The 21,109-nt window shown below is 38.5% G+C and overlaps 2 protein-coding genes across 2 annotated transcripts; both read right to left on the reverse strand.

Moving 5' to 3' along the window:
• Positions 1 to 3,545: 3,545 nt before the first annotated feature.
• Or10s1 (olfactory receptor family 10 subfamily S member 1) lies at positions 3,546 to 8,063 on the reverse strand. Its single transcript, XM_050133549.1, has 2 exons — positions 7,143 to 8,063; positions 3,546 to 3,632 (listed from the first exon to the last, which is right to left on the reverse strand). The coding sequence occupies exons 1-2, from the start codon at positions 8,061 to 8,063 to the stop codon at positions 3,546 to 3,548; spliced, it is 1,008 nt and encodes a 335-aa protein (XP_049989506.1).
• A 7,548-nt stretch (positions 8,064 to 15,611) lies between these two features.
• Or10g6 (olfactory receptor family 10 subfamily G member 6) lies at positions 15,612 to 16,568 on the reverse strand. The gene has a single exon (XM_050133517.1). The coding sequence runs from the start codon at positions 16,545 to 16,547 to the stop codon at positions 15,612 to 15,614; it is 936 nt and encodes a 311-aa protein (XP_049989474.1). The 5' UTR covers positions 16,548 to 16,568.
• Positions 16,569 to 21,109: the final 4,541 nt, after the last annotated feature.

The raw sequence follows: 21,109 nt of genomic DNA on the forward strand, positions 1-21,109 counted from the left end.
TAGTAATGTTTCTTTTACACACCACATACTTAAAGAATTGGGACTTCATCTTGATAGACTTTTTGTGATGAATATAAAATGTCTTTCTACATCTCTTTCTATTGCTTTTAGTTTACAGTCTTATTTTGTTAGATATAAAGATAGATGATGACACCAGCTTGCTTCTTAGGAAAGTTTGATTGGAAAGTCTTTTTACTTTTACTCTGAGGTAATGTCTGTCATTGAATTTGAGGTATGTTTCTTGTAAAGGAAAGGATATGGTAAACAAGACAAAAATGACAGCCTACAGAATAGGAAGAGATCTCCACTAACCCCACATCAGACAGAGATCTCCTCTCCAAAATATACAAAGAACTCAAGAAATTAGTCATCAAAAGAACAAATAATCTAATAAAAAATGGAGTACAGAGCTAAACAGAGAACTCTCAACAGAGAAATCTAAAATGACTTAAAGACACGTAAGGAAATGTTCAACATCATTAGTCATCAGAGAAATGCAAATAAAAAACAACTCTGAGATTCCATCTTACACCTGTAAGAATGGCCAAGATAAAAAACACTGATGACTACTTATGCTGGAGAGGTTGTGGAGTAAAGGGAACACTTCTGCATTGCTGGTGGAAACGCAAGCTGATACAGCTTCTTTGGATGTCAGTGTGGCAATTTCTCAGAAAATTAGGAAACAACCTTACTCAAGGCCCAGTAATACCACTTTTGGATATATATCCAAAGAATGCTCAATCGTACCACAAGGACATGTGCTCAGCTATGTTCATAGCAGCATTGTTTGTCATAGCCAGACCCTGGAAACAAACTAAATGCCCCTCAACCAAAGAATGGATAAGGAAAATGTGGTACATTTACACAATGGAGTACTACAAAAAGATGAATTTTTCTGGTAAATGGATGGAACTTGAAAACATTATTTTGAGTGAGATAACCCAGACACAGAAAGACAATTATTACATGTACTCACTCATAGATGATTTTAAGACCTAAAGCAAAGAAAGCCTACAAACCACAATCCAAGAGAACTTAGACAACAGTGAGGACACTGAGACTTACATAGATCTAGTCTACACGGGAAGTAGAAAAAGATAAGATCTCCTGAGTAAATTGGGAGCATGTGGACCTTGGGGGAGGATTGAAGTGGGAAGGAAGAGACAGGGAGGGCATCAGAGAAAAATGTAGAGCTCAGTAATATATATATATACACTTAAAACTACCATTTTATATCAGTTTTATATATCAAGTATATGGTAGTAAATATAACATATTATAAATGCCAAAACAGAGAACCAAAGCGAACCAAACAATAATAAATATTGATGAATGTGGACATAGGACTTGTAGGGTAGAAGGGCGCGCTGTAGATGGGTAAGGAGATTAGAAAAAGGGGTTGTAATGAGTACAGGACAGGAACAAAATCAATTTAATAAATAAGCATACATGATGACTGAAATAGTGGGGAGGTCTGGGGGACATTGCTTGTGGATAGAGATATTTACCATTCCAAGATGTCACCACTAATAATATAGAATTTGAGGAGCCTGGGACTTTGATCCTGCCTCAGCTATTTATGTTTTGTTAATTACCCTGTGAACCTGAGACTTCTCATGTGTAAAATATCAATTGATGATGTTATTTGTATGCATGATGACCATAAAATTTGTTCAAAATACTGAAAATATTTAGTTTATATTTGTTTAAATATGAACTAAATAATGATTCTTTCATTTTTTTTTTTCGAGACAGGGTTTCTCTGTGTTTTTGGAGCCTGTCCTGGAACTAGCTCTTGTAGACCAGGCTGGTCTCGAACTCACAGAGATCCACCTGCCTTTGCCTCCCAAGTGCTAGGATTAAAGGCGTGCGCCACCACAGCCCGGCTCATTTGTTTTCTTTTTAACATAATACTTTAAAACTGTATCTTTTAATGAATTGCATATTTAATCTCCTCTTTTGAACTAATGCTTAATGACATTAGATAACTAAATATCTGTTAAATTAAATGAATTTATTTATGTAAATTAAGCTTACATAAATGTTTTCTTGGTTGAGGTATGCTAAGGTCAAATGAAATGACGAGGTTAAAGTTTCAACATTAATAAATTGTGACGTGGAGTCATGCAAAGCTGCAACTGAATTCAAGATGATCAGTATAGCAACTGACCTTAACTTATGTCTAACATTTGTTTTTAAATTCTACTTTATTCTATTTCTAGAAAGATAGCAAAAATTTATACACTTAGAATTAAAAAAATAAAATTTAAAATGTATTGAATAGTCTTAGAAGACATTAGCTGTAACACAGTAAATGAATGGAGAATTTGAAGGCAAATCAAGGACAATATGGTAGGTAAACGAATAACAAGAAAAACAAACACATCTATTAACCAAATATAAATAGAGACTTGAGATGAGGAGCTCTGCCGAACATCCCTGTGTTTGGTATTGCCAAAAGCAAAGATATGATTGCAAGAACAAAAGCAAATTTTGAAGCTTTCATGTATTAAAATTTTTCAAATTTGAGGCTTTATCCAGCACTGTATGGAAACATATGCAGAGACCCACAGCCAAGGTAAACCTTGGAGGATCCTGCAGAAGATGGAGAGGAAGGATTCTAAGAGTCAGAAGGGTCAAGAACAGCACAATAAAATCCGCAGAATCAGCTAACCTGAGCTCATAGGAGCTCACAGAGACTGAACCAACAATTAGGAATATTGCATGGGACTGACCTAAGCCCTCTGCATGGATATATATCAGTTGTGTAGCTTGGTCTTCTTATGGGACTCCTAACAGTGGGAGCAGGTGCTCTCTCTGACTCCTTTGCCTGCTTTTGGGACCTTTATTATCATATTGGGTGGCTTTGTCCAGCCTTCACCTTGATCTGCCATGTTTGGTTGATATCAGTGGAAGGCCTGACCTCCTCTAAATAAAAACTGAAAGGAGTGGTGGGTGTGATTGTAGAGCAGAATGGAGGTTGGGGATACTGGGAAGAATGGAAGGAGAGGCAATAGCAGCCGGGTTGCAAAAATGAATAAATAAAAAATATATTTAAAAATAAATAAAAGTATTCTCAAAGTTGAGAGACATAAGCTCAATATCTGGCAAAATTAATTACATATCAACAGATGAATGGATTATGAAAATCTGGCACATGAATAAAATGGAATATTATTCAATTCTAAAGAAGAATGGAATAACAACACTGATTTCTTACTTCCAAACGCAGTCTTCTTTCATTAAAAACTGGCACAAAAATATTGCTTTTGACTCTACCATTATACACCTCAATAATATTCTGTTAAAAGTCTACCTCATCATAGCTTCTTTACAGTCTCTATTTCTTTTTATAATGTTTTAGATTTACTTTAATTTACATGGAAAATATTAGGAATGAATACCTGAGTTAGAACTTATATGAATGCAGACTGGATGCAAAGTTATAAAAGAATTTTATGTAACAGAATATCTTTCAAAGAAATTGTATTTTATTTAGTCACAATGCTGCCAGTTATGAAAAGGGAAACAGTTTTTTTTTCTTTTTAGATCTTCATGTTACATAAAGAATAGCCTGGAAACCATCTCCGCTGGCATGTTAATCCCTGGGAGAAATTGCTGCCACTCAGTTGCTAGCATCTGAATTCCCTGCACATGCTCTGCCTTCCAGAGTATTCTGAAATATGAGCTGTTTGCTATAAGGCAGGATATCAATTAATCCTACTTTCCAGCATTTTGTTTAACTTCTTTCTTGTCTTGGAATTTCTCATGTTAACATTCTTTAGTCATGTTTACAGGAGAACCTTCCTTGCAAATTGTCCTAGACAATAGTTTATTTTTGTTTTAGTTCCTGTTCACTTGACAGACGTTAATCATATAAAAGAATAAGTCACTTACTAGCTATGTTGTAGGGAGGCAGAGGAAATAATTGCCTTAAACAGTTACCTTCATTTTGCCAAGTGTTTTTTCATTTTTATTAATATAAATTAATTCTCAAGTCCTCTTTTACATTCAAAATTTAATTGTAGCTACAATAGTACAATTAGTTATACCACACTTGCCAAATCTTATAATAAAATTCAAAAATTTTGGATTAATATTTTCCACTCCTGAAACAATTAGAAAATCGGTATTGTTATTTGGCATCTTTGCCATGAATAATGTATTTGTGCCTTGTTTCATTTCTATAAGGCAAACACATGAAGGAACATATATTTTACTGACTTAAATATTTTGTTTAGTAGTTTTGTTTGGAGCACTTAATGGTATAAAGCCTTTGACAGGTCTTACAATGGTGATATGTATACAAAATATTTAATAAATAAAGGCAAGATATCTATCAGCTAATTATAGGCTTATAATTAGCTGAGGCCATGGACCATTGTCAAGAGGAAGAGAAGAACTCAAGAGATTGAAGGATTCTTACTGGGTAGACAGATATATAAGGCAAAAGTCTCAAGGAAAAAAATCAAAAAAACTTTGAGATAACATCTTACACTTGTCAGAATGGTTAAAATTAAAAGCACCAATGATACCTTATGCTGGAAAGGATGTGGAGTAAGGGGAACACTCATCCATTGTTGGTGGGAATGCATACTTGTGCAACCACTTTGGAAATAAATGTGGAAGTTTCTCAGAAAATTGGGAATCAACCTACCTTAGGATCCAGCAATACCACTCTTGGGAATATACCCAAAAGATGCCCAATCATACCACAAAAGCATTTGTTCAACTATGTTATAGTAGCATTATTTGTAATAGCCAGAACTTGCAAAAAAATATCATGATTGAAGTTGTGTGCCTAGTCTTCTATAATTTAGCCTTGATTTTCCAGGAGGCAGTTGTTTAACAAGACTGAGGAAACTGCAGGATGGAACCAGGGTCTTGTCTTGCCAGTGTCCTCACTCTGTGATGGAGCTTGCTCTGATGGGCCTGATGAGCTTCCTAAATTACTTTCATCCTTCCTACAGCTGTATCAGATGCTGTCAGATGCTGGAACAAGGGGGAATAAGACTGATTTCTGCGTGGATGCTGAGCTTAATTGCATATCTTAGTCTTGTCATATACCCTATATGCTATCCATTTCCAGGAAACATTTATGAAACACTAGGCACAATTCAAAGACTAGGGAATCTTGACCACAAAATCCAAAATGGTTTCTGAATGTTGAGCAGGTGAGTTTGATTACCTTTAAGGTACTGTCACATTGCAACAATGTGTGATTTTTTTGAAGTCATATATATTCGAGCTGACGTTGTAGCTTTAGCTCTTAAATTTGCATGGTCTTGAGAAAGTTTGTTTTTGCAGGTCATGGGTACCCCATCTGCAGATAGATAGAAAAATAAAAATGACCCTTGAAATAAATAAATTCCTGATGAGCAGTAATCTAGATAACACAACCAGAAAACTACCTCTAGAAAATGGAATTGAGAGCAGATTATAGTTATGGTACGAGACAAGGTTCTCTAGAAGATGAGAGCAGATAGAATGAATTAATTTTAAAATAGGTCTTATTAGGTTGACTTACATGGTACATTTTCTGTAGTTCAACAATGCTAGATTCACAGTAGAAGAGTGAAGAATTCTGTAGATGCTAAGTCCATGAAGCTGGAGGTCCCAGCAGTTCCAATCTGGCTCTGTAGGCCTGGACGGTTATTAAAGAACTGCTGGTCTTCAGTCTGCATCAGAAGCCTGAAGAGTCTAGTTCTAGCATCATTGAGAGGGAATGTAGCTTTTGGAGCAAGAGAGTAAACAAGCTTGCTAGCAAGAGTGAAGGCAAGCAGGCAGAAATCAATAATTCTATTCTTGTCTCAGTGTCTTTTCATTGGATGGCCATCAAAAGGTATTGTACACACTAATGGTGGTTCTTTCTATTTCAACTAGTGTGATCAAGAAAATCCTTCAAAGGTGTGCTTGTCAGTTGTCCATTTAGTTGGCACCAGATCCAGTCAAGTTGGAGATCAATAATATCCATCAAGATTATTATTCTCACCCTAATATGCATTAAATTATTCTTCATAAATAAATATATGAAGACATCTTGGAATTTACAAGACCTTATCCACGTTAACAAATTTAACCCATTTGATATTTATTGTATTGCAATAGTATATTAACTGGTCATTCTACAGCTTATTTTCTTTTGATATAAAACATATCAAAGAGAGTGACTTGTTTGGCTGAGGCTATTTCTACAGAAGAACAGTACAATTAACGAGATAAAGTGCTGTGTGCATAAAGTGTATAGCTTTACAGTCAAGGTACATTTATCTAAAGATTATATCAGTCACTCATCCTGGAAGCCATCACAATTCCTCCCACATTATAGCAAATTACAGTTAGAAGAATCTTGATGTATTTGTCACCTTATTATCTAAAAAATCATATCTGTTCTTGTGGTTGTTCTATAAGTAAAGTACTTCACCAATGGAAAATGCCAAAATCTTGCCAATTATCTCATTCAGACCTTATAAAATCCCAAAAGGAAATTACTTTTAATTTTCTTTTTAAACTAAAGCTACCGGTTTATAAGATTTTTTATAAAATGTTCTATCTATTGAGTAGTGAATTCAAATTCTGGGATCTGGGTGACTTCCGAGGCCTCCAAATCCCGTGTTTGTTATTTCACCTTATGAGTCTTGTCTTAGGTATCACTACCTGGAATGGAAACAGTTAATATAATGACTTTCTAAGTGATGGTGGACAAGCCACAATTCTCATTGGAGTTTAATTTAATCATGATAAAATTTAGCCTCCTTCTCTTAAAAAAATCAGGTGATAGATGACAAAAATTTGGACCTTGTATATTTGCTTTAAGAATTAGTAAAAGATATACAGTAAATACAATTACTTTACAGAAACACTAAAACAAGCAAGGGTTTGAACAACATTTGCATACCTCTAAGCTTAGGTGTCAGAAACACGTGAAAATGTCACCTCTCTGGTTTGATTTTATTAGCGAAGAGTTTGTTAAGGTGATGCTGAGGCAGATCAAAGAGAGGACATGTGGCCCAGTCGATACTCAGCAGTTTCCTCCTTTAGTGGTTGCCATTGTTGTTTTCCTGACAGGCAAGGGGCACAGCCACGGGTTCAGGTTGGGGGCCTGGGCTGCCCGCTGGTGACTCTCAGGAGCCTCTACAGACCAACCTTTTCAAAGCCTGCTTGACCTCCTTGTTCCTCAGTGTGTAAATGAAAGGATTGAGCATTGGTGTGATTATTGTGTAGAAGACAGCAGGGGCTCCTGCCCCTGCGCCAGTGGAGCTTGGCTGCAGGTAGATGCAGACAGGGGGCATGTAGTATAGGAGCACCACTGTGAGATGCGCTGTGCAAGTGGAGAAGGCTCTCTGCCTTCCCTCTGCTGTGCGGATGCGCAGCACCGCAGCCACGATGAAGACATAGGAGATGATGATGAGGATGAGGCAGCCCGCAGCTACCACGCCAATGTTTGCCAGCATGACAAGCTCATTAACAGTGGTGTCTGCGCAGGCCAGCTTCAATACTGGAGGGATGTCACAGAAGAAGTAGGCGATATGGTGCGGTCCACAAAACAGCAGGTGGAAGGTGAGGGAAGTGTGAATTGCGGAGTGCACAGCACCTGTGGCCCATGTGCTCCCAGCCAGCCCTGCACATACCCGTCTGTTCATGGCCACTGGATAGTGCAGGGGCTGACAGATAGCCAGGTAACGGTCATAGGCCATGACTGTGTATAGAAAGCACTCGGTGCTGGCCAGGAAGTGGAAACAATAAAGTTGTATAGCACAGCCATGGAAGGAGATCACTTTCCCATCCAAAGTCACCAGGCCTGCCATGAGCTTGGGAACTGTTACTGTAGACAGACATGCATCCAGGAAGGAGAGGTGACCCAGGAAGTGGTACATGGGGGAGCGGAGATGAGGGTCAGAGCCCACAGTAAGGAGAATGAGGAGATTGCCAGTCACAGTGATGCTGTAGATGAGGAGGAAGAGGAGGAAGAAGAGGCCAGGGTGCTCAGCTGTGTACATCAGACCCTGTAGGAAGAAGTGACTTACCATAGTCTGGTTGAAGTACTCTGTCTTCACAGCCATCTTCTCATTCCCCATTCAATAAAACTGACTGTAAAAGAGTAAATATCTTCTCTTTTCCCTCAAATGTCAGTATTGTTTAGTGCATCCCAGTTTTCCTTGGCTCACAAGGTAAAAAATACTAACAGGTTAAATTCAGCTTTGTCTGTACTTAAGTTTTTACATCACATGTTCTTGCAAAAATGAAGTTTGGGGAAGGAATGGCCTATATTCTTGTGGGGTACATAATGTATTATAAGGATTGTCTGTAGAAATACAGCCCGTAAATTAATTATGCAAACACAAAGTACAAATCCTGCTGCCATTGAGTAAGTGATTTTGGCATGTTCTCCAGAACGGTGATGCTCCTGCCTCCTAATTTCCTCTGCTGTGCTTTACATGAACCCAGCCTCATACTTAATTGCTGTTTGTCATCTGGGAATAGCATCCATCTCTGGACTTGTCTAGAATCAAAAAACTGTTACATCAGCCAGAAACTGATCCTCCCACCCATTTCTCACTCAGAGGGAGCTCTTTGGAATGTTAGTTACCCAAAACCCTCAAGAGTATAACAATGAGGCCCATGAGAACAAACTATATAGTTGTGCAAACCAATTGTTTAGCATAGTTCATGTTTTCCTTACAACACTTTTTTTTATTTCCATTGTGATTAACAACATTATTGTGGGTGTCTGAGTGTTTTCTCTTTGTGGGAACTAGTGAAGAAAAGAGGGTGTGAGAAGCTCATGAAGTAAAAAGTTGCCTGTATACTTTGTGCCTTTCCTTTCTTTCTTTTATTCCAAGAGGTTTTGTATTTCTAAATTAAAAGAATTTCAAAATACACATTTTCTCATAATAAAAAAGAGGAAGTTATCTTCTTCAATTCTATCATCCATGTGTGTTAGTTGATGTATCTTCATATCTGCTATAATTTATCTCCAATACAATCATGACTTTCTCCTTCCAAACATGAACATAACACCTCCAATATTCACGTTTCTTAATTTATTCTATAGGGTTCAAGTCTGGTTGGTCGACCTGTGAAACACCAGTTATCACTGCTGTACGTTCCCAGGGGCCCCTGCACTGCACCCAGAAAGAATATCTCAGAGCAGTAGGGTTATGAAAATTTCTTCTCTGAGTTCTAGACTTTTTCTGTCTTAGAGTAAATAAGAAAACAATGCTTACTAATTGTAACTTAAAAAAATGAAAAAGCACATGTTTTCCTGATGGTAACCTTCTCTTTTACTTCATCTTAAATAATTTCTCTTTCTCGGCACTCTCACTACACAGTTACATTTTTTTTTACATACAGTTACATATCTCTCTTTACATACATACATCTCTGTCCTTAACAGCCATACATCTTTATACATATTTACATCTATTTTTACACAGATTATCTACACAGTATCCATATGTTTTCCATACATTCTCTACACTACTATATAAGTTTACACTTCCTTACTCAACCACATCTTTCTCCACACAGTTACATTCCCTACACAGCCACATACTTCTTCTGCATAGCTATACATCTCATCTACTCAGCTCTCTCATAAATACAGCCTCATCTTTCTACAGATACAACTCTCCTACATACATATCTCTTCTATATAGCTACATTTTCTGTATTTCTCTACTCATTCAGCTACATCTCCTCACATTTCTCTCTTACTACTTCTCTGTTCATTGGGCTACATCCCTCCCTCAGCGCACGCGTGTGCGCATGCACGTGCACACACACACACACACACACACACCTTTTTATTTCTCTCCTTCTTCCCTCACAGCAAAATCTCTAGACAAATATAAATCACATTTTTCAAGGTCAAAAAGCACTTCTTATGTAACCAATAAGATAGAGAGTCAAAATGATCACACAGTATCTCTCAGGCTAGGATGGTCACACTAACCAGGCAATGAGTAATGTTTGCCATGCACATAACTCTAAGTAGTCAGAATTCCCAGACAGAAAGTGACATTGAAATTCAGGACTTAGACAGTTAGTTGCCTGAAACTTGAGGTTGGGAATATTTGCGGAAAGTCCATTTCTGAGAAAGTTATGTCTTCAGGCCTGACCTTGAATCAGCAACAAACTCCCGAGAAACTGTCCTTCTGTATTCGTCTCCAGTTGCAACCAATTTGCTTTGAATTTGTTCTGAAGTCCAAAATAAGCTGTCACAGTGACTGAGAATACTATGCCTTTCCTATGTCAGCCTGAGTAATAAAACGTATCCTAGTGTTATTTCTATTTGTTAGAATTAAGCAGTTTAAGTAGAAATCATCTTCCTGACAAACCTCAACTATAAATGTGTCCAGCAGATGGAATATTTTCATGAGATAGACACACAAGAGGGAAAAACGCCATAGTTGTTATTAGGAAAGAAATATGTATGCACATGAGAATAACTACAGACAGGGAAAAATTATTCATAGGGCAATGGTCTCATAAATCTTGCTTCCTTAAATGTTGATGAGCCCCAAGTAGATTTGTGACCAGCACCTAAAGTCCATGCAGTCTTGTTCAATATTGCTCCAGAAGTGACACACTTTTTTAAAGAGTCCATGTCATATATAATGACAGTATATCTAGTTTCTAGTCATGCTCAATGTCTTGAAAAGACATGTTTTGACATTAATCTTCTTAAACGTCCTATACCACTGTTCAGTTTCTGTAAAGAACTGCCTATTATTGCTGCTTATTTGTTCAATTTTTCATTTATATCACTAGTTCTAGTAATGGCTTGAAATGCTGTAATGTGTATAAAATATATTACTTAATGAGTGGTGATTATTTTATTACTCAAGTTTTCCAAGCCTTTGTCAGTTTGTCACATGCAACTATTGACATGGCTATGTCCTGGTACAATGTTACTTTGTTATGTCCTAGGCATTTTTTTATATTATTACTGCCACAACAACAGTCTTAATTACATTTCAAAAGTTCTTTTAATGGCAAACATCACACAAACCAAAGGTCAAAATGGACACAGTGGATAGAAAGTGAAGAACACCCTTTTTCCACAATAGTTCCTAACAACAACATGAGCTCAGGAAAGATGACTGAAATATTTTTGTTTGTGTACTGTTTGAGAAAACACCTAAGCAAACATAATAAAACAGAAATAATGAGAAGAAAAGACTGGTAAAATAACACTTTTGTATACTTAAGGGTATTTTAAAATTCTATTTAAAGAAGCCTGATGCTAGAAAACCTATAGTAATAAAATCTGGATATAAATGCATACACATATTTTGATACATGTGTTGAAAAATATGAAACTGAAGGGATGAAAGAGGCCAGAACAAGCTAATGAAATGCTAAGTAGCACGTAAGTAAATCACTTGATTTGCTAGTGCTAGAATAGCTGCACAGGCTAACACTACTTTTACCCTTCTGCTTATTTTTTTCTCATTTTTAAGGGTAGATAAATTCAAACTAGACTTTAAATCAGGATCCTCTCAAAAAATGGAAGTTTGATATCAACTTATGCTGGAGAGGTTGTGGAGTAAAGGGAACAGTTCTGCATTACTGGTGGGAATGCAAGCTGGTAAAGCCCCTTTAAATGTCAGTGTGGTGATTTCTCAGAAAATTAGGAAACAACCTTCTTCAAGACCCAGTAATACCACTTTTGGGTATATATCCAAAGGATGCTCAACCATGCCACAAGGACATGTGCTTAACTATGTTCATAGCAGCATTGTTTGTCAGAGCCAGAACCTGAAAACAACCTAAATGCCCCTCGATTGAAGAATGGATAAGGAAAATGTGGTACATTTACACAATGGAGTAATACACAGCAGAAAAAAAATAATTGAATTTTCAGAAAAATGGATGGAGCTAAAAAACATTATTTTGAGTGAGGTAACCAAGACACAGAAAGACAGTTATCACATGTACTCACTCATGAGTGGTTTTTTAAATATAAAGCAAAGAAAGCCAGCCTACAAATCACAATTCCAGAGAACCTAGACAACAATGAGAACCCTGAGAGAGACATACTGAAAGACCTCAGGATCGGGGAGACTCTCACTCAAGTCTCGGGATAACATGACCCCCCAGGAACTCACGAGGGACCGTCCTTACTGCAGTTACATGAGGTTTATTGACAGGACAGGATCCAGTGCACTGGGGCGAAACTCATTTCCCACACAGGGGTAAAGAGTTTGACCCTGAGTAGCTGAGAGAAGGAGTATTTAAGGGAAGAAACCATCCAAAGGGGGTAGGGAGGGCATCATTGGAAAATTCCGAAAATACCAGTGATGATCAACAAGGGGGTAACTCCCTGTTTCTCAAGATTATAATCTAACTTTATTTCCAGCTAGTTCCTGAAACAGAGTCACTGAACTGGTTAATCTAGATTTTTGATTCCTCTCTCTCTCTCTCTCTCTCTCTCCTTAAGTTTTTGGCTCTATATTTTCTACTAGCGGGGTCTGGATTTATCCAGGTCTTTCAATACATAGATCTAATCTACATGGGAAGTAGAAAAAGACAAGATGTCCTGAGTAAATTGGGAACATGGGGACCTTGGGAGAAGGTTGAAGGGGAGGGGAAAGGCAAGGAGGGGAACAGAGGAAAATGTAGAGCTCAATAAAAATCATCATCATCATCAACAACCACCACAACAACAAAAAACAAAAACAACAACAAAAAAAACCCACATTGCTGGAGATCTACAGCCAAACACCAGGCTGAGCTCCCAGTGTCCTTTCAGAGAGGGTGGAGGGATTATATGAATAAGGGTGGGGGAACTCAAGATCATGATGGGGAAACCCACAGAGACATCTGGCCTGAGCTGGTGGGAGCTCACTGAATCTAGACTGATAACTGAGGAGCCTGCAGGGCACTGAACTAGACTCTTTTCTCTGAATGTGGGCAACAGTTTGTGGAACCCACGGCAGTGGGACTGGAATCTATCCCTGGTACATGAGTTGGCTTTTTGGAGCCTATTTCCTATGGTGGATGCCTTGCTCAGTCTTGATTCAGAGGGGAGGGGCTTGGTCCTTTCTTAACTTGATGTGCCAGGCTTTGCTGACTCCCCATGGGAGTTCTTACCCTTTCTGAAGAGTGGGTGGGGAGTGGGTCAGTTGGGGATGAGGTGGGGCAGTGGAGGAAAGGAGAAAGGGGTAACTGTGGTTGCTATGTAAAATGACTAAAAAAAAAAAATAAAAAAAATAACATTGTTCTTCCTGGTGAATAGTGTAGATAAGATGTTTCTTGATATTTTGTGTGATACTTTTCTTCATAAAATGATGAGTTTGCACAGAATATTTCTTCATTAAATGTCAATTGACTAAAGTTTGTTCAGAATGTTGTGGAGTGTGTTTATAGTTGGCTCTGATGGAAGGCGATCATTTTGTGTTACCAGTAGGATTGATTTAGTCCATAGGCATTATTGCCTATGCTCCGCCCCCATTTACACTTCAGAGTGTGATGGTTGCCTCTGGAGTTGAGGCTGTGTTTATTAGTCTAAAAAAATATGTTACTATTTTGGGCTGTTGTGAGGGCTCACAGATGTGAGCCTGTTCCACACTGACTGGAGGTCAGAGTTTGAGCTTATTTTTGCCTTTTTTAAGTTGTTGACAACAGGTGTGGCTGCAAACAAAAGACCCTGACCCAGGGTGTGGTTACTTGGTGTTCTGGACACTAATGTGGCCCACAGAGGTAGGTCTGCTTCACCTTGACCAAAAGTCAGATAATTCAAGCCTATTCCTGAGCCTTCATTTTAAAGCTGGAGGTTTGCACAGAGAGTGGCTGCCTACAGTCTAGGGTGTATTCATTGCATATTTTGCCTAAAGCATCAAAATTTTACTTAGGAAATAATGGTTTGATGTCTGAAGCAAATAACTGTTCTGCTTGTCCTTTGTGTCATGTTAAAGCAATCTCTTGCCTTTCCCATTTTTGTATTGGGGTATAAAAGCATGAGAAAATTAAATGTGGGCGAATTCCGTATCCACTATTTACTGAGTTATCCTCCTGGTACTATCCTATGTCTCTGTGTTTCTATCATATCTATTCCTTTTAACTAACATTTCTAATCCACATACCCTTATCCTGGGACATATGAACCTGCTATGGCTGGACTGTGACAGATCACCAGCCCAAAGTGTGGCTTGTGACAGGCTATTCTTCCTCAGAGGGTTGATCAATTTTTCTAGAGCATTCTTCCTCTTATTATCTGTAGGGCATTCTTCCCATTATATGCAAAACTTCTCTACTTCTTCAGTTAACTAGGTCTTACATCACTTTCAAACTACAGTACCATATTTCCCCAGGAAGTCATTTTTACATGATCTTTCTTTTCTTTCCAATCAGTTCCTAAGCAATATCTAGTATATGATGAATTGTGTCAGCCATTTCTTAATCATTTTGGTCATACATTTTATCATTTTGCCTTATATGTAAATGCATTTCTAGTCTGAAGAATAGAAAGTCGTTTAGAATTACAATAATGCCATTGATTTAAAGATATATTGAACCAAATTAGCACTGAATTGAATCACATTGCTCATTCATGAAGATTTTGGAGTTTAATTTTGGAAGGGAACTCCAGGAGAATATACATTTCTTATTAGAAATAATAATCTTCCCTCATACATCATCTCAAGCTTTAAAAAAGATCACAGTTGGATTGAGTCTGGAAAATACAGAGTTCTTCTTGGAGTATGTGACTGCGTTCTTTCTGAAAACCAAGGAAGGTATATCTAGTACTCAAGGAGGTCTTGCAATGAAGGACCTCCCCTTAGATGCTGGTCACATTCGTATACGAAAAGACACTAAAAAGAGCTTTGGGTCATTGAATATTATCTGACAATAAGTTATATGCCTCCAAAAATTCTGTCCCATGAGGATACTCTACATCTCTGTAATGAATATAGGATTGTACTAGCATACACATGTATTCACCATTTCAGACAATCTGCTTCTTTCAGATTCGTGGAAGATGAGAATGATCCCTTTTATGCTAATGGCAAGGAAACTTTCTTCTTGAAACACCTACCTAAATGTTACTCCTGTGAAATTTCAGAAGCTGTATCTACTCAGGTCATCCTGAGTAGAAGCATTACACATGTGTTAGGCCCTTCATACTGAGGTGAAATTGCCCCTTTATGTTCAAGTACAACTGGAGTTTCTTTATCAAAGTAAAATACAGAGAGAAGAGAGTTGGGAAAGTCAGCTTGCTCCTTTGAATTTCAGTACCTCCATAGTTGTATGATATTGACAATAACACACAAGATTTTTTTGTCAAGGTTAAATCTGACAGATTACAAGTGGGTTATTTGTGTCAACACAGGACTTAGAAATTAAAATGTACACATAGATGATGCCATAGAGAAGCAGCCTTTATGGGGCCATTGTATACAACCTTCCTGCTAGAAACTACCCTTGTCCAGTGGATTTTGATTGATTGCCCATAGTGCTGAAGGATGACAGGGAAACACATGAGTACCAAGGGGTTACAGTATGGAACTTTCCAGGCTTCTTCCCACACTAATTTTCTTTTCTTTTTCTGCTTTAATGCTCCCTGTTAGGCACGAGTGTGTACAGTAGGCCTGAGCTAGGTGAAGTCAGTGAGCCTGTACCTCCTTGTGACCTCCCAGCCTCCGCAACGCTGCTTTCATCTCTTTGTTTCGTAGCGTGTAGATGATGGGGTTCAGCAGGGGAGTAATGACTGTGTAGAAGACAGCCACCACCCCATCCAAAGGTTCCTGTGAGCCAGGCCGTAGGTAAATGAAGGTGCAGGGCACATAGTAAACGATGACCACAGTGAGGTGGGCAGCACAGGTAGAGAAGGCATTGCGACGCCCATCTGCAGAGCGGATTCTCAGGACAGCCGCCACGATGTAGCCATAGGAAGTGAGAATGAGCATAAAGCACGTGAGGGCCAAGAAGCCAATGTCTACAAAGGTGACCAACTCATTGATGGTGGTGTCTGCGCAGACTAGACGGAGAATGGCTGGGATGTCACAGAAGAAGTAGTCAACTCTGTTTGGGCCACAGAAAGGAAGCCTGAATAAAAAACTTGTTTGAAAAAGTGAGTGGATGGTCCCTCCAATCCAGGTGCCCAAAGCTAGGCAGTTACAGACGCCGCGAGTCATGATGGTAGCATAGTGTAAAGGCTTACAGATGGCCAAGAATCGGTCATAAGCCATCAGTGTGTAAAGAAAACATTCAGTGCAACCCAGGAAATGGAAACTGAACAGTTGAATCGCACAGCCCCCGAAGGAGATCATTCTACTATCCAAGAGAAAGCCAGCTAGCATCTTTGGGACAATAGCAGAAGAAATGGTCATGTCTAAGAAGGAGAGGTGACATAGGAACCAGTACATGGGCCGGTGGAGCCGGATGTCCACCAAGACTGTGAGGATGATGAGCCCATTGCCCGAGACAGTGAGGAGGTAGATGAGAAGAAATGCTAGGAAGAGTGGGACCCCGAGCTCAGGTGGGTGGTGCAGGCCCACCAAAATGAAGTGAGACACAGAAGTCTGGTTGCCACCTTGCATGTCATTGGTAGTCACATCTGATAAAAGACCGCAGAAGGGAAAGGCTTAACGCTCTTGTGAAGTCTCTAGATGTGGCACATATATTCTGCATTATTGTCAAACAGGCAAAGAAGAGATTTTCTCCCTTTCCTCTTCCCCTGGCTACATGCCTCCCTCCACCTCTCCCTCTCTCTCTTCCTGTCTCTATCTCTTTTCCTCCTCTCTCTTCTGTATTGCTCGGCTGTTGATTATCATTTTTTCTCTCTCCCCCTCCGACCGAGATTCTGTTTGCTTACAAAGAACATCTCAGTGTTAAAGCTAATGAACTATTCTCCTTATCCATACTTTTACTTTCCAAAGTTTCAGTTATAGTCACCAATGGACTAAAAATATCATTTATCTTACTTTTTCAAGAGTACCAACACAGAACGTTTACTGCAGTATATTATTAGTTTTTTATTAATGGTTGTTGCAAACCTTACCCTTTCAACTTTCTGGACTGCCACAGACATTGCTGTTCTCAGTGACAAGTTTGCACACTACGTTACCAGTATCCAGCATTCTGATCTCCGCAGTGTTCAAGAAAGCTTGTGACTGAGGACTCCAGGGCCCATGCTTCAACATCATGCTGAGAACCCTACACATCCTGATCTAGCTTAAGGTAAACACTGAAGATCATTTGGATCAGAAAACTCCAAGACAAGACTGACCTTTGCTAAATGGTGCTCAAAGACTCTCCTGCCATGCACAATGTTTTAGGTCTCAGCTGTCCTCTCAGTTCTCAACTCCTGCCGCATTTAATATAGTTGTATCTTAGAAGGATCCCTGTTACCAAACCTCTCCCTCACCTGCTCTCCCCAGAGCCCGTAGATGAGCTCTGCCTGGATGAGAAACTGCAGTAAGGCCACTGCCAGCTCTTTCCCTCAGCTTCTTTTTACATATTGCTGCTCCATAAGGAGGCCCATTTCTGCAGCTTTATGGACCATGACCCCTCTTCCTTGTGAGGTTGTGTTTTTTCTGCTTCCCTCCTTATAGCCTCTGTGCTGCTATTGACAGTGGGGTTGCTTTGGTTTGACCTCTGGGGTCTGGTTTTCTGCTGTGTAAGTTCTTCCTGCTGATCAGGTCCTTCCTACAGTCTCAACAGGGTAGGTCTCAAGGGGGTAGGAGTTAAGAGGGTGTTGAAATTACTTTTGCCTTTTCCACTGGGGGCAATTAACCTACTAGGCGTAAATAAATTTCACTGGGCTTTGTTAACAGCAGACCCTTTGGAAGTTTGCTGAGTAAATAGTAGCATTCCTGTAGCATCCTGATGAGAGCAGGTGCTTGGAAACCCATGTAATTCCCCTTCCTCTTGTCTGTGTTTTAGTTTTCTCACCCTGAAACTTTAGGCAACTTTAAACTTATTTCATGAAGATCTGGGTGGAAAAGGAAAGAACTTAAGCTTAGGGTATTAAACAAATGCTATTTATTAATTACTTTAAGTGGGCCATTCAAATTTACTTGGAGTAAATTACTAGGGCGTTGTATTAGAGTATGCCACACTTGATCTGGGGCAGAGTGGTGTCAGATCATCAGGATGAAAACATATGGATTCTGAGGGCCTTCGGATAAGTGAATCAGAGCGCACACCATGTTGCACTTGAAGAAATAGAGTTATGGGAAGTAAGGTTGTCTCGAAAAGTTAATGTCCTACAACTGGGTGTATCCTATTCAAGTCTATGCAGACAAATGACATGAATTCATTCTGCTCTAGGCAGAGAGAAACTTGTAGTTTTGAACCAGAGTTGGCAAGGTACAGATAACAAACATTTCCTAAAATATATTTTGTCTAGTGTTTTATTATTATTATTATTATTTCCAAGACAGAGTTTCTCTGCAGCTTTGGAACCTGTTTGGAACTAGTTCTTGAAGACCAGGTTGGCCTCAAACTCATAGAGATACACCTGCCTCTGCTTCCTGAGTGCTGAGATTAAAGGCGTGCGCCACCACCATGTGGCTCAGTTTAATTATTATTATTATTTTTATTCGGAGCTGAGGACCGAAACCAGGGCCTTGTGCTTGCTAGGCAAGCGCTCTACCACTGAGCTAAATTCCCCAAGCCCTAGTTTAATTATTAAATAAGTTGTTACTCCACATTTTAAGGAACATATTTGTAAAATAACACATTGCACTGGGTTTGCTCTTGAATAAATTACTCTGTAACTAAGGAATCCCACCAAGCATATTGGTTTGTGACTATCAGTTTATTTTCCTATTGCGTGGGTATTATTTACTTCTTGATGGTGGGAATCAGTTTTATCTTTGCTAATAGATCATTCTACATAGAGAAAGTAAGACAAAAGGGACTTAGGTCTCCAGCTATATCATCTTTCCATTACAGGAGGCATGCCTAGTCTAATATTCCAGGTGAAAGTATACATTTAAGAAGAATAATGTGGGGAAAGGGAACACTTGGTTGTAAAGGAGGCTTTGTCTTCAAATTCTGGTGTGGATGTTTAGTCTTTGGAAGTTAGGACAGATGTTTATCTATTGGGAAACTAAATGACTGCTGCTAGTTTGTTAACGCTAGACCTCTGGTAACATGATTTTCTGTACAGGTGGGTATTTGGAAGGAAGAAAGGGAAATTTCTTCCAAAGAGGCATTACCTTATTGTCCTCCACTTTCAAATAGAAGAAGAAAAAAAAACAGGGCAGGAGAAAATTTATTTTAAGAAGATAAGAAGGGAAGGAGAGAATGAATGAAGGGAAAGGACATCTGGGACTTTGAAGAGGGATAAGAGCTTCTGAACTGGAAGTAGAGTGATTGAGATACCAGTGAGTAGGATCGTAGGTTGCTTAGATTGCTCATTGTTTAAAGGTATTTATTGCCCAAGTCTGACAATCTGAGTTTGATTTCCAAGAACCCATTTGAAGGTGACTGGAAAGAACCAAATTCACCTCATTGTACCAAGGCAGGCAAGTGCCTCATTCTGCCACTTACATACAAATGCACTGATAATTGCTATAATACTAAAAATTAAGGAAAGAATAAGTGGGATTTTCTGAAAGAAACAAGAAAATTTATGGTGAATAATCACAGATTTAAAAGGGGTTATATACTCATGTAAGGCTTTTTGTATTATTTATTTATTTATTTATTTTGGTCTTTTGAGACAAGGTTTCTCTGTGGCTTTGGATATACCAGGTTGGCCTTGAACTCACAGAGATCTGCCTGCCTCTGCCTCCCGAGTGCTGGGATAAAAGGCATACACCATCACTGCCTGGCAGGCTTTATGTATTTTAAATGGTCTGTAAGTAAGACTACATCCTGCTGTGAATTTAGAAATGCAGACACAGAGGTCTAGTAGCTCCATTCCAGGAATATATTGCTAGTAGAAGCATCAATACATAAGTTTACTCACTCAAGTATTTGTGCTGATACATGGTTTATAATGGCAAAACAGTAAAGAAAAATCAAGTAAAGATGATTGAATAAGTGAAAGTGTTACACCACCATGAAATATTAAATAGCAGCAGAGAAAACTGAACTATAACCACATTAGTCAATATTGAATGTCTCTCTGAGAAAACTTTAGTTGGTGGAGAAAGCAAGAGCAGAAGTGTGCTTAACCTTGTAGTATTTTTCTAAAGCAAAAAAGACAATTCACTGTTATGTGAATAGAGGAAGGAGCAAAAGAGCATAAATCAGATTATTAGTATAAAGTTAGGGGGGTGATGGTGGTGATTTAGAAAAAATAACAGTCACACCTAACCTAAAAATAAAACTAACACTGTAGCAAGTGCAACATAATTTAATACTGTAGAAAAGTGACCTTTTCTTCCTCATGAATGTACATGTGGTATATGTTTGTTTATGCATATTTTATTGTTTATATGTGTATGTGACTGATCATGTATATACAAACTAAATGTGTGCTGAAAAAAAGTGTATAATTTGTAATTACTTGACAAATGAAATTTCGTAATAGTATCTATATTTGCATCAGTCTCTAAAAACATGTATTCTCGAAGTTTGTTGCAACATGATTTGAGCAGTGAAAAAATGGACACAAAAACTGCTGAATTTGTTGGAAAATCAATTGATGTACAAATACAGAAATCTTCTACTATCTATTGTAGTGTATGTGTTTGTGTTCTGCAAGCATAGTTCTCATGTGTTACATTCATCTATGTTTGCAAAGGTTCAAAATAAAATATAATGTATCTATCAAACACATGGATCAATGACTCTGGACTCAGCTTTCCATCACTCAGATCATTTAGTAGCATGTGGAGATGTTAAATTACATGGGCACTATCAGCATTTTGAGCAAGATTGCTGACGACCAGGACATTAGTATGAGGAAAGATGGCTAACACTATGAAAATGGAATTAGCAAGATACTTTTGAGATCAATATGAAAGTTTCCGATGAAACAGAGTGTTACGGTGCATTCATAGATGGGAGAGATTTAACATTTGAAAGATCCCAGTTTTACCAAAGTTGTTGTATAGATTTGAAATATAACAAAACTTCTGTTCTTCTGTACACTAGGGGATGTGGATCTTAAAGTTCATACCACATTGAAATGAAACAGATGACA

The sequence above is a fragment of the Alexandromys fortis genome, unplaced genomic scaffold, assembly GCF_014885135.2.
Source record: "Alexandromys fortis isolate MF-2015 unplaced genomic scaffold, M_Fortis_MF-2015_v1.1 scaffold_231, whole genome shotgun sequence".
In the NCBI taxonomy this organism is placed as follows: domain Eukaryota; kingdom Metazoa; phylum Chordata; class Mammalia; order Rodentia; family Cricetidae; genus Alexandromys; species Alexandromys fortis.

Excerpts from the sequence above, each read along its gene's own strand:
- Or10s1 (XM_050133549.1), bottom strand. The coding sequence starts at position 8,063 with ATGGCTGTGAAGACAGAGTACTTCAACCAGACTATGGTAAGTCACTTC. Across the intron at positions 3,633-7,142 it reads AGCAGGCTTTGAAAAGGTTG|CAACTGAGTGGCAGCAATTT; the intron begins GTCTGTAGAGGC and ends TTCAGATGCTAG.
- Or10g6 (XM_050133517.1), bottom strand. The coding sequence starts at position 16,547 with ATGCAAGGTGGCAACCAGACTTCTGTGTCTCACTTCATTTTGGTGGGC.